At 41.9% G+C, this 13,762-nt stretch overlaps 1 protein-coding gene across 2 annotated transcripts in view; it reads right to left on the bottom strand.

Moving 5' to 3' along the window:
* TRHDE (thyrotropin releasing hormone degrading enzyme) overlaps positions 1-13,762 on the bottom strand; it is a 337,934-nt gene that overhangs the window by 42,227 nt on the left and 281,945 nt on the right. For both annotated transcript variants that reach the window (XM_073327757.2, XM_073327756.2), the window contains one exon: positions 2,375-2,522. In XM_073327757.2, coding sequence (XP_073183858.2) covers positions 2,375-2,522 — 148 coding nt within the window. The remainder of the gene's footprint in view (positions 1-2,374; positions 2,523-13,762) is intronic.

Consider the following 13,762-nt stretch of genomic DNA (forward strand, 5'->3'; position numbering starts at 1 on the left):
GCTAGCCAATTTAATGATAAAGAATATAGCAGTTTATAAATTATTTACTTTAATTGTATTTTTAACTCACAGTACAAAGGTGAAGAGTTACTGGAGCTAGGACAGGCTAATGCCTACTCTAGCTAAGCCAAACTTGACTTCACAATGAATGTTTGAATAATGGCCATCATTAAACATTTAAAGAGACACACTTAGCACATACGTAGTGAGATAACTGATAGCAATGATTAGGGCTCCGAGTCTGTCATGGAGGTCGTGGAAGTCACGGATTCTGTGACTTTCTGCAACCTCTGTGACTTCTCCAGGGGCCACTGTGGCTGACCTCAGGGTTGCCCAAGCAGTGGGCTTCAGGGCCAGCTACTCAGGTGGCCCCTGGGACAGCCACACCAGCTGCTGCTCTGGCAGCCCCCAGCAGCGTTCCCGGGATGGATGGCCAGAGTAGCCATGGTCCGCGGCCTCAGGCAGTGGTCCCCAGCTGCCCAGCCAGAGCAGCTGTGGTTGGCAGCCCCTGGCAGTGGTCACCAGGCAGTGGGCCAGAGCAGCTGCAGTCTGCGGCTCTGCAGCTAGTGCCGCTGGCCCTGGGCACACCTCCCCCAGCAGCAGCTCCCCAGTCCTCCTCAGCAGCACCCCCCATGTCCTCCTCCAGCAGTAGCCCCCCATGCTCCCCCAGAACCCCCTCCAAGATTTAATCACAGGTATTTTTAGTAAAAGTCATGGACAGGTCACGGGCCATGAATTTTTGTATATTGCCCATGACCTGTCCGTGACATTTACTAAAAACACCTGTGACCAAATCGTAGCCTTAGCTATGATCATCTTTACTTTCATAGCTACAGCGAAACCATTACTCAGGTGCAGCCAACTGATCTAATAATACTGAGCAATGTGTGCTGCATATCAAGACTGGGTTATTTAATGACACTATTTCAATGTCCATTTAGCTGTTGCTGTATATAAATATCAAAGACAGCACAAGACATGTTTTATCTTACTCTCACATCTTGCACATTAGGCATCTTTACTTTCAGTTACAAGTTATGAAGTAGACTATTGTCACTGTACTCACAGCATAATTTTCTGCCACTGGAATTCACTGCTTTGAAAAAAAGAACTGAAATGAACTAACGCAAGAGAATATCCATTTTATTTTTATGGATGCATGTGCATATGTGTGTGATGACAGAACCAAAGGAGATGCACAGGATAGCTTTCTCAAGCATATAAGTTATTCTGTGACTATAATGAGTTTATATTTCTTCAGCCATCAACTCTGCTTTCAGATTTCAGGAATAATCAGTAGTGGTAAAACACAACCCTGAAATTAATGTTACCATTTTTGTTTATTAAAATTGTATTCTCTTTATACAGTCATGTCTAAAAGTGAAACAGCAATGACTGTTTAATAATGATTTTTCAATTAAGGTAATGATAGACTAGGAAGACAAAAAGTGTAATTTTACATGAGAGCTGTCTGGTGTGGAGCTAGATCCAGATCATAGGTTCATGAAGAAACATTTCCAGTATTTCTTTATTAATCTGTAATATATTTCTTATATAAATTCTCCATGCCAGCATGTATCTGGGTGTATTTTAAAAATGTCTCCTTAAATATACCAGACTTTATGTAGTTTCTTCATTTCAACTGTACTATAAAATTATGCACACCTGGTTGGGCATTCAATTTATGCAGAGTACATAAAATTCACTGCCAGTACACAGGCGTAATCCAGGTTATAATTGTTAATAAATACGATTAAAGTCTGTGTCATAAAGAATGTTCCTTTTAACAAAAAAGCTTCAAGATTAAGCAACATTTTTTCAGGTAACATTTTAAAATGTTTCTCATGTCTATTTGGATTATCTACTGTTTGCTGCTATTGTTGTTCCCCTGGTCCCAAATATGACTGGGTTTTTGACTCAATTGTGATCTAACCCTTGTTAATTAAGGGAAATGCATTGACTTCACTATGCCTTTCAGGATGAAAATAATGACTAACAATATAGACTTCAACTGTATGCATCCTTCTAAATTCTGTGAGCACATTTTCTATCCATGCTTATTTTGGGCCTCAATGAAAGTGTAGTCCAGTGGCTCCAGAGAACTATAGAATTTGGGGTATGCATTGTTTTTTAACAAACAACTTATTTGTCATAATATTTTATAGGAAGAACAGCTAAGTTTCCTTCTACTCATTATATATGCCTCAAATAGCCCTTATCACTGTTCAAATGCAAATGAACCTAGGTTTGACAATTGCTACATTTAAACACAAAATAATTAGAAAGAAAGTTACTATCCCGAGATCAGTTACAATAACTGACTGGGGACTAGTTCATCTCAGGACAATAGAAAAGAAGAGAATATATCTTTTACATTGAAAATGTTGTAGTTTTCAGTGCGGTCCAGCAATTTATCTAGAGGATAAAGAGCTCGGCTGGCAGCATGCCAAGGCAGAAAATCCTTCTCCTCGGAAAGGTATCTGATAATCTCCAGAGGAATATTCTGAGGCAAATAGCCAGCTCTGCACAGTCAAAGAAGTTCATGTTAATTATTATTTTCAGAGAAGGTACATGATGATGCAAAAATGAGGGTTTTTCATATGCAAATGAATGGCAGAAAAGCATGATAAATACATCACATTATAATGAAATGAAAGTCAGTGTTATTAAAAAAACCACCAACTCTTATGTGTTGAGTGTCTTTTTACTGGATGCCAATATCCCTAATTTAAATAGAACCCAGTGTCTATTAAAAAATACAAACAGTAAATTAGCTGAATAAGAAAGAAAGAAAGAAAGAAAGAAAGAAAGAAAGAAAGAGAAAGAAAGAAAGTATTTTATTGTTACAGTGTAGACAGAATGCAGTCTAACCAAAGTCAACAACCCCAGGTATTTTGCTTCTCAGAAAATTTTGACAGGTCGTGGGTAACTGAGAAGAACTCATTGTGAAGGGACATGCTTTAGTTTCAAAATTCCTCCCCCAGCTCCAAAAGCAGCTTTGTCTGATGTCTATTGCAAACCATTTTTTAACAAGTTATATTGTTAAACTGAAGCAGCACTCAAAAGGATCACAGTTAGTTAACGATGTGTTAGCTCTTCTCATATAAACTCAATTTTTTCACTGGCTTACAAATCAATCAGTTAGAGATCTGTTTCATCCTTTCTTTGGCATAAAGAGCCTCATCCAGTGAGTGAAATAGTTTCACAGAATTTCAAGAACATTGTTTAAAGTTACAGGTTTACACAAAGTGTAGCAGATATACAAACATTTAAAAGGTTTCAGAGTAGCAGCCGTGTTAGTCTGTATCCACAAAAAGAAAAGGAGTACTTGTGGCACCTTGGAGCTGTAGCTCACAAAAGCTTATGCTCAAATAAATTTGTTAGTCTCTAAGGTGCCACAAGTACTCCTTTTCTTTTTGCAAACATTTAAAAGTTTATTTTTAAAATTCTATACTGGAAACTTCAAGCTTCAGGATTTTGGTTCATTTTACCTTTTTGAACTGCTTTATTTCTTAACAATCTAAAATGTAATAGTAAAATTTAACTCTGTGGTGAAAACTTTCTAGCAACACATAGGCCTATTCTTCTCTTGATGTATGTGTTTAACTCCCACTGAAGTTCTATGCCTGCAGCAAGAAGAAATAGTGATTCTGTTTTTCATTAAACTTTCAGGACTGGATTCGTTCAACAAAGGCGAGGGTTTGAAATATCTTCACAGTCCTTTGTTCCCTATATAGGATGAAAATGTTCCTTTTCATTTCCCTAATTGTCTGAAGAGAGACATACATACAGGCAAACAAAGATTAAGTGCTGTGTAGGGGACCATGGATACCAGGCTATGCAAAGACCTGGGGCTAGTCTGATCTCAGTTATACCAGTTTAAATCCAGAGTAAGTTCACTGAAATCTTTGTGCTAGGGTTGTATCTTTTGGCACAATCCTAAACAAAGGCCTGTTTGTGAACTACACCACCACACTTGTAGCCCAGGAGGCACTGTGCCCCAAAACTCGCTTCATGACACAATTTCATCCCTGTTCTTCTTTGCTCTGGGGAAGGAAGGACGTTACTGCAGACTTTGAAAGGATTTATCTTATTTCCCTACCCCATCCTGTTCCATGCCATCCTTGCCACTTGGTGGCCATGGGAAGTATGCAGAGAGCTGAGGCAACGTCTAAACACTCTTTGGTCAATGTGAGTTACACTGGCATAAAGCCGCTGCAGTTAGTATATCGCTTGTGTGCTTGCATACTTGGCTATTTGAGTTGGTGCCGCGCATGATCACCAGGATTGCTTATGTCAATTCACAGTGTGGTAGGTATCCTAGCATGCAACTTACTGTCGGACGGCACACTGACTTTTGGGAAATGTTGACAATATCCATGTCACATTATGAGGTGCAATCCAAACCAGTGAGTGGCTGTATCACCACCTGCCCCACAGCCTTGGGCGCTTCACAATGCTTTGCGATTGTAGCTCCCAACCAGGGCTGCTCACAAGTAGCTTACCAGCAGGCAGGTCAGACCCTGAGTGTCTGTGTATGGTTGCAGCCGTGGTCCGACAGTTCTGACCCCAGCAGCCTGCCAGCAACACAACAGACACACTGGCTTCCACCAGCTTTAGTTACCACTTGTAGGTGAACCGAACACACTCCCAGTCCCGAATGTTCCCCAAAATGTGTCCTGCACTGTCCAGTCCTTTCCAGGACAGCTCAGTTTTAAAGTTATCACTGCCCCATTCAACAGTTTGCTATGTTAACTGGAGTTAACAAATAGTTCCATTTAAACATAGCCCAGGATTAGTTTATTTAAAAAATAAAACAAACAAAAGAAGATAGGTGAACTCACGTATAAGAGATAAAGTTAGCAATGGTTACAAACAAATAAAATGAAAATGAATCTAAAAGACTAAAACAATCCAGCAAGTTCTGGTTCAAGGCTTTGTTTAAGATGGCCTCTCACCTACCATCTTCCAGCAAGATAGTGACTGACCCTTTCCTTGCTCAGGATCTCCCAGAGGCTCAAAGGTGCACGTGCCTTTGTCTTTTTAGGTGAAAAAGAGAGAGCTTGGGGTTTTCTGCTCCTTTCTTTTATAGTCCAAACCACCTCTGAAGTGGATTCTTCTGAAGATTACCCATCAAAGCAAAGATTATTCAGATGATGAGGAAGGTGACACGGAGTCTGGTGAGGAAGGAGGCTCCATGCTCTTTCTCCCCCACCTCTGTTTGCTGAAATACAAATTTGCTGTCTCCTGCCACCTGCTCCCCCTGCTGTCTTGCTGGCCCTGTTTACTACTTATATGTAAACTGAGGTTAACACACATTCCTTTTTTTAGGATAGACCTGTTTTATAACCTTTGCCAGCGTGGTTTTGAACATATGCTAATAATCATACAGGGAGATATCATAACTTTATATATAATGCTGCTATGTACATTTCACAATGACATTATTGAACAGCGACATATTAGTTTTCAAATGATACCAAAGCATATTTTCTACAAAGATTATTACAATAGTGTATAGAGTGGGCATAGAGGGGTGCTTCCAGTCACAGCATGGTGGAGCAGTTGTGCAAGGGTGACTATAAGCAAGGAGTCAAGGTCCCATCCAACAACTGTCTCCATCCCTTAATGCCATCAATATCCCATAATTTCTGAGATGTTTTAAAAAAAATCCCACAAACCCATGCAGCACTTCTCACTGTCCACAATCTCTGTTTGAAGCATGGAGTCTGCACAGTTCTGCACTGCTGTCATGAGTGTTGCAAACACCAGATGATACATCCTCCAGTATTTGCAGAGCCACAGGAAGAACTGCAGCAATGGAGGATATGATGCTTTTGTGGCAGACGGATCACTGTGGAACACAGTGAAAAGCAATTTAGCATTGTTGGTGGCATTCATGGAGCAGTTATAGACAGTGGAGCACAGATTACGGGTGTGATAAACAAGAACTGACTTGTGGGATCCCATCGTAATAGAGGTTAGGGATGACAACCGGTGGCTGCAGAACTTTCGGGTGTGAAAGGCCATGTTCCTGGATCTGTGTGCTGTGCTCATTCCAGCCATCCAGTGCAGGGACACCAGAATGAGGCTGGACTGATAGCTGAGAAGTGAATGGTGGTCGCTCTGTGGAAGCGTGCAACACCAGCTTGCTATTGGTCAGTGGGCAATCATTTTGGAATTGAAAAATCCCCATTGGGGGCCATTGTCATGCAAATGTGCAGGGCTATTAATCATCAACTGCTAAGCAGGACTGTGAGTCTAGGCAAAGTGCAGGACAGATTTGCAGCAATGGGGTTCCCAAACTGCAGTGAGGTCATAGATGATGGCATACATCCCTATTTTAGCACCAGCCCACCTTTCCATGGTGAACAGTAGAACTTCAGAGTTATGAAGAGCACGGCAATGGAGGTTGTTCATAACTCTGAAACGTTCGTAACTCTGAACAAAACGTTATGGTGGTTCTTTCAAAAGTTTACAACTGAACATTAACTTAATACAGCTTTGAAACTTCACTATGCTGAAGAAAAATGCTGCCTTCCCTTTACTTTCTTAGTAGTTTACGTTTAACAGTACTGTATTGTATTTGCTTCTTCTTCTTCTTTTTTTTTTTTTTTTTTTGTCTCTGCTGCCTGATTGTGTACTTCTGGTTCCAAATGAGGTGTGTGGTTGACTGGTCAGTTGTTAATTCTGGTGTTCATAACTCTGAGGTTTTACTGTACATTAATGGAAAGGGCTAATTTTCTATGGTTACACACGTGTTGGTGGATCATTGTGGATCATCACAGACATCAGTGTTGGTTGGTCAAGGAAGGTGCAGAACATCTGCATCTTTAAGAAGACAGGACTGTTCAGAAAGATGCAAGCAGGGAAATTCTTTCCTGACCGACAGATTACTACTGGCACTAGGGAAATCCCAACAGTGATCCTGGGGGACCCAGCCTACCCTTTGCTCATATGGCTCATGAAGCCGTACATCGACCACCTTGACAGTGCCAAGGGAAGATTCACCTATCAGCTGAGCAGGTGCAGAATGACAGTTGAATGTGCTTTTGGTAGACTGATGGGATGTTGGCAGTGTTCAATCATGAGATTGGATCTCAGTGAGAAAAATAAATTGTTATAGCTGCCTGTTGTGTCCTGTATAATACCTGTGAGGCAAAGGGGAAAAGTCGCCACTGGGATGGAGGGTAGAGGTGGAGCGGCTGTTTGCTGAGATGGAACGGCTGGACAACAGGGCTATTAAAAGAGCTCAATGCAGAGCTATGCAGCTAATGGAGGCATTGAAAGAGCACGTTAATAGTCAGCCCCAGAAATGCAGTGTGATGGACGGTACTTTACTTGGCTCTGAAGTTTGGGGGCTACTAGGAATTGTGTGGTACTTGGTGTACATTTATGAATATATCACTGTTAATGCACCTATTAATTTTGTGGTGGTTGCTGTGCATTTATAATTATTACACAATGTCTCCGATCCTACGTGTTCTGTTTCCCTCTGCAACAAGTAGTGGGTGCTATCAGTAGCAGTAGGCACTCTGCAGGGTATGTTGTGAAGTAATAAAGATGAATTATTTAGAAAAAATAATTTTTTGTTTCATACCATAATCAGTGCAAAAAACCCAGTGTGCAATAAAAAATTCAATAAAAACTTCTGAAATAAATTAGAACAGAACAGAACTTAAGAAGGGGAAAAGACCATTCAGGTCCATTTCAGTTCATTTTGGTTATGCATACACCTCGGGACGCTTGTAGGACAGTGTATGTGAATCTATATTTCTCTTTACTGTTCCCCAGTGTGAAGTGTGGTGCATTGAGGGGTGTAGAGAGATACTAAAATGGAGTTCTCCACTGGCTGCAAAGGAAGCTGGGCCCATGATTGTTGAACCTGTAGGTCAACAAGGGTCTGTAGCATTTGTGTTTGGGGCCGAAGAAGCCCCGTTATATCCTGATGCATCTCCCTCTCTGAGTCCTGTGCCTTTCTTCTGTCCATTCTTCCCCTCTCGATACTGTCTGCAACATTCACCTTCCAGGACCTCTGTTCACTGTCCGATGCAGCACTGGCTTGCAGGATCTCACTGAACACACTCTCCCTTGTCCTCTTCTTTCTCCTCTTTCTCAGACAGGCACTCCATGGGGGACCTCTCAAGGTAGCAAGAGCAGCAGTTACAGATAAAACAAAAAGAGGTGTCACTGTATGTGTAGTCAAAAGGGATAGTGGAAGTTAAGTTTCAGAACTCCTTTCCTTTGCTCCCCAAAGGTTTTAAACAAGCCATGGACACTTCAGCTTTGGAGTCCCTCTGCGCAGCACCATTCTGCACCCCAACATAGTGAGTATGGTGCAGCAGGGGTTGGGAGTGGGAAATGAGGATGGACTTGTTCAGCTGCATGAAACAATAAAATGTCGTCCCTCCCTGCCTCTATTTCCATAGGGATGAATGCAGGACAATGGGCAATCAATATGGGCACAATTTTCCACAGGTGGTGGTGACTTTAGCTGATATCTTGCTCCTGAGGGTAACAATGGTACAAGAGAGCGAAGCTACTGCCAGTGTCCCAAAGCCACCTGGGCCTGTATGTCACTAGCCTGTTTACTGCAATGGTGCTTGCCAAAGTCATCGCAGAGTAGTGTGGGAAAGTGTCCTGCCGTGGAGGAAGAAATAAGGCTGCTATCCTTCGAAACCTTCAGGTGAAGATGGCAAAATACCTCTATGAACTTTTCATTGAGATCTCTCTGGAGGATTAAACAAATAAGGACATCCCTGTGTACATAAACAAACTGCTCTCCACCCCCCTGCCTCACTCTAGAGGGGAATGAAAAGCAGATGACAACTCTACCTGTTGAACCGCTACCTCTTCTAGCATGAGTAAATTAATGAAAAATCATTAATTTTTCTGTGTCCTGCTACGTAGGGGTCAGGCACCATCGGTATATTTAAACATTGCAATAGGAAATGCATTCACACAGATTATGCATTGGGCTTGGCCATGCTTGGCTGCTAGGAATGACTAGACTGTGGTGGAATCTTAAGCAGATCCTGGCTTGTGGCACAGCTGAACCCCCCAGTTGCATGTCCTCCATCCTCCTTCTCACTGTTCACAGTAATTTGTGTCTCCGGGCTCCACTGAGGTATCCATAGTGCTCGGTAGGCTGCTGGTGGGGTCTCCGCAGAGTACAGTATGCAGCTCTTTGCAAAAGCATCAGGTCTGTGGCATGGCACCAGGCTTACTGTTGGCTTCCCAGGCCTTCTGGTATGTCTGCTGCAGTTTCTTCACTTTCACGTGACACTGCTGCTGATCCATCAGACTCCTTTGCTTACGTCTCCCATGCAATCTGCTCATAGATGTTCGCATTGCTACAACGCTCTGCAGATGTGTCTGCACAGCCTCTTCTCCCCACAGGCCCAAGAGATCCAATACTTCCTGTCTACTCCAGGCAGGAGTGGGTCTGGAACACATAGCAGGCATAGTTGGTTGGGCAGTTGCACGCAACAATGGAAAGCTGCTAGGTGTGCTTCCTAAACGGGGCAACCGGTAAAAGGCATTTAAAAAATATGTGGGGTTTTAAAAAAAGGGAGGGTTGTCTTCCGGGCTAAATAACCTCTAGGCAGCGGTGTTCACAACTGTGACCAGAGAGGACAGTGTCAGGTATTGTGGCATATCTGCTAGAGGACTGGTAGGGTCGATATAGGTACATGGTGTCTACACTCGCACTGCTTCAACGTATGTTGACCATGACTCAACGCAGTTCATAGAATCATAGAATATCAGGGTTGGAAGGGACCTCAGGAGGTCATCTAGTCCAACCCCCTGCTCAAAAGCAGGACCAATCCCCAATTAAATCATCCCAGCCAGGGCTTTGTCAAGCCTGACCTTAAAAACTTCTAAGGAAGGAGATTCCACCACCTTCTTAGGCAACGCATTCCAGTGTTTCACCACCCTCCTAGTGAAAAAGTTTTTCCTAATATCCAACCTAAACCTCTTCCACTGCAACTTGAGACCATTACTCCTTGTCCTGTCCTCTTCTACCACTGAGAATAGTCTAGAACCATCCTCTCTGGAACCACCTCGCAGGTGGTTGAAAGCAGCTATCAAATCCCCCCTCATTCTTCCCTTCTGCAGACTAAACAATCCCAGTTCCCTCAGCCTCTCCTCATAAGTCCTCAGTTCATGGAGGTGGAGCTACTATGTACCCATAACGGGGCGCTTAAATCCCTGAAAGACAAATTTGAGTGTAGATAAATGCATAACTAGGTTGACACAAGGCAACTTGGTTGACACAAGGCAACTTAAGTTGACCTAACTTTGCAGTGTAGATCAGGCCTGAGGCTGTGCTCTGTGCCAGGACCCAAGACCAGGGAAGCTCTTGCACAGCCAAGAAAGACAATGGAACAATTTAGCTCAATTAATTATTCTGGATGTGCAAAGTGGGATTAGAGTGTGGCCCCTGTAGTGGAGTGTGGACAGAGAAGCAGAGTTATCTAAGTGACCGGGTCAAGATTTGCATGTCTGTAGAGCCAGAGAAAGTAAACTAAGTTGAAATTGCATCATTTTTATGTAATTTTCTTATTCCAGAAGCCACAGAATATTATCCAAGTGTTGTGTTCTAGGTTCTAATGCTTTGTAAAAATGGGTAACTATAATTAATGAGACTATGAGCACATTGGATTGACTGCAAAGTTAAAAATCTTGGAGATAGTGTTAGCGAAGAAGTAAAATTAGTTTGGAGTTGTATGTGTGTAATTGGTTCCTAATGGGGTTTGTGATTATTGTTACTGATTATTGATTATTGTTGATTGACATAAGGAAAAAGCATGGAGCAGGAAACAAGAAGATAGACTGTAGAAAAGCATGTTGCTTAAGAAACAAACAGATGTATCCGTATTGTAGTAGGCTCTGTGGTACATTTAAAATCTTGCTTCTGAAATTCAGTTTCTCTGAGCTAGTCACCAAAGGGAAATCTTGGCTGCAAAAGAGAAAGATGTGAGTGATTTCTATGATTCTTCATGTAGAAAATAAGTATGTGGACAAGATCCAGAGAAATCCACTATTTATTAACTTTTTGCCCTCTCTATTGTTTTCAGTGTGGCAATTTCTAGATGATGATACTTATCCTCTTTAATAACATGAGACAGTCTCTCTTATCACCTCTGTGCTGACAACTTCCAAATCTACCTGTCCACCCATGATATCTACAGTTGGGTTCCCCTCTCTTTTTCCTCCCAAATCTCCTCATGGGTACCTCACCTCTAACTTAAACTGAATTTCTTACCTTTCCTCCTGAACCCTCTCCTCCTTCATCCCTCCTGAGACTCCTCCCCATCATTCAGACTTGAAACCTTAGGGTTATCATTGGTTCTTTTATTTCTTTCTCACTTACACATCCAGACACATCAAATCTTGTTGCTTCGCCTCCTATAATATTTCTAAAATTCACCCCCTCCTCTTGATTCCTACTACCAAACCCCAAGTCCATCCCATAGCTCTCTCACTTGCATAATTATAAATTCTTCCTTGTCAGGTTACCTGACTCTCCCCTCATCAATCTATCCAATATTCAGAAGCTAAAATACTCTTCCTTTCTCATCTCTTTGAGCACCATGCCACAGTCCCCTAAAGTCTCTTCATCGGCTCCCTGTGCCTTACCACATAAAGTCAGTCTCTTTGCTCTCACTCTGTCCTCACCCTCTGTGCATTTCTGCCTCTGCCACTATCCCATCTCTCAGTGCTCCCGACTTCACTCCCTGTGCTCTGCCCACTCTTCTGGTTTTGTTATTTTATTCTACATTTGTCTAACGATACCCAGTTCTTGCACCTTACCTCACTTGAATATTATCATATGCTGTAAGCAGTACCTGGAATTCAATGTAACCATTCATGGAATGAAGACACCATCCAAAGATGAGTAAGGATGGCAGAATTGGGATCTTCTAATGAGACTTCTTAAAAATCTCTTTAAATCACCAAGCAAAGTTATGGAGCTATAGAAATGTTTCATAATACTAATTATAATAATCAGAGAAGTGGCAGCAGCAGCAGCAGGAACCTTTCTATCAAAGGGAAGCCATGGAATATAATCATCAGCCAGCTATGAAAGGAAAATACAATTCACAGAGACTGTAGGAATTATGGAAACTAACATATTTTGAGGCTCTGAAGACTGTTCCTGTCATGTTTCTTACTGCTCCATCCCCTCTGACTTGCTGAAGAAGATAATGATCTCTTCATAGATTTTTCATCACTATCTCTTCTTCATTCACTCATTTTCTTGCCTTCTTCCATGCTGCCCGACAAGCTTCCGACTCCCTCCTTTTCCTCTCAGTTATCTGTGACAGATACTCATTTTTCTTCATTCAAATTACTCCTTAAAATATGCTTTTGCCCATAGAGCCCACATGTGCTAACCTCTTACAGGAAAACTGTGAAAATAATTAAATTCAACCAGTGTGGGGAAAGCCAATGACAGAACCATAATTTTTTTCTTCAGGTCTTTTCGGAGCCAACCGTATTGCTGGCCTTCAATGTAAACAACAACAAAAAATATCAGATCACTGCCTGTCTGAGTTGAATAAGCACAGGCTAGGACTCAAAGACAAGGATCTTTTCCTAGATTTTTTCAGCTGGACCATTTCAGAGGCCAATGGAAATACTGCCTCTCTCTTGGAGAATAACTAGAAATTGTTTCTTTTGAGAAGGGATAAGGCATGAGAATACAACAGAAATGCTCTGTGACTTTTCCACTGTATAGCTTGTTCTAATTAACTAGACTCCAACAGAAAAGCAGCAGCCTGAAAATATTAGCAACTAACCGGCTACAGCAAAACACTTCTGCAGAAAGATCTGACATACAGTTAGTATGCATGAAAAATATTCTAACCAACCACTGCTGATTCCCAGATGGAGGTTGAACTCAAACTGAAGCTCAATTTGAGTGCTTTTGGAGTGCAATTCAATTAGTCCACAACACTTTATCTGTGTAACTATCTATCTTAGTGCATTTGAAGCCATGGTGCACTTCTTTTTATGAGCAGTGTCATGGGAGAGTGCTCTAATTTTCACCTTGTCCTACTGCATATTTACAAAAAATCTACATTTACAGAATTATTTAAATTTTGCAAATACAATATACTGTACATGTACCTTCACTGTAGATCGTGAAAAGTGGGGGTCACCACATAACTTTTGGTATCTTGGCAAAATGCACCCTGAGGTAAGCATCTTTTCTTTGGCATCACAAATCCCGTAGGAAGAGCAGAACCCAAGCATGTTATTTTTGAGATGCATAATGAAGGAATGGTCAGGCAATTCAACACGCTTACTTTACTACATCCATTTACTACTTTAACTAGGCACCCTACGTGCTCTATTGCAAAAGCAACAATTTGAACAAAAGGGCCGTACTTGGGCCCCTCAATTGCTTTAGCCACTTCCTATATGAATGGTCTTGCTTGTCTGTTTATAGGAGAATCATTGTCAGCCATTCTGCAGTCCCTGCTATTAGAGGAAGTCTTGGGCAAACAGATAGATTTTCCCTTGTGTTGTAAGTATGGCAAAATTTGGGCTCATCCTTAAGTCCTGTGTTAGTGAGCTCTGTCACTGAAGGCTTGCTAGAACTAAGTGGGCAGCAAGTGTGGAGTACCAGTATGATGTGCTCTTGTCCATCTGTTTAGCTATTAGGTGAATTTGCCGCAGGTTGGACCAGCAGGACTTTCGTGACCAATACAACTGCAGTTGTCTAGACTACTGGTGAAAAAGGCATGGATGA

Source organism: Lepidochelys kempii, chromosome 1, assembly GCF_965140285.1.
Source record: "Lepidochelys kempii isolate rLepKem1 chromosome 1, rLepKem1.hap1, whole genome shotgun sequence".
Lineage (NCBI taxonomy): Eukaryota > Metazoa > Chordata > Testudines > Cheloniidae > Lepidochelys > Lepidochelys kempii.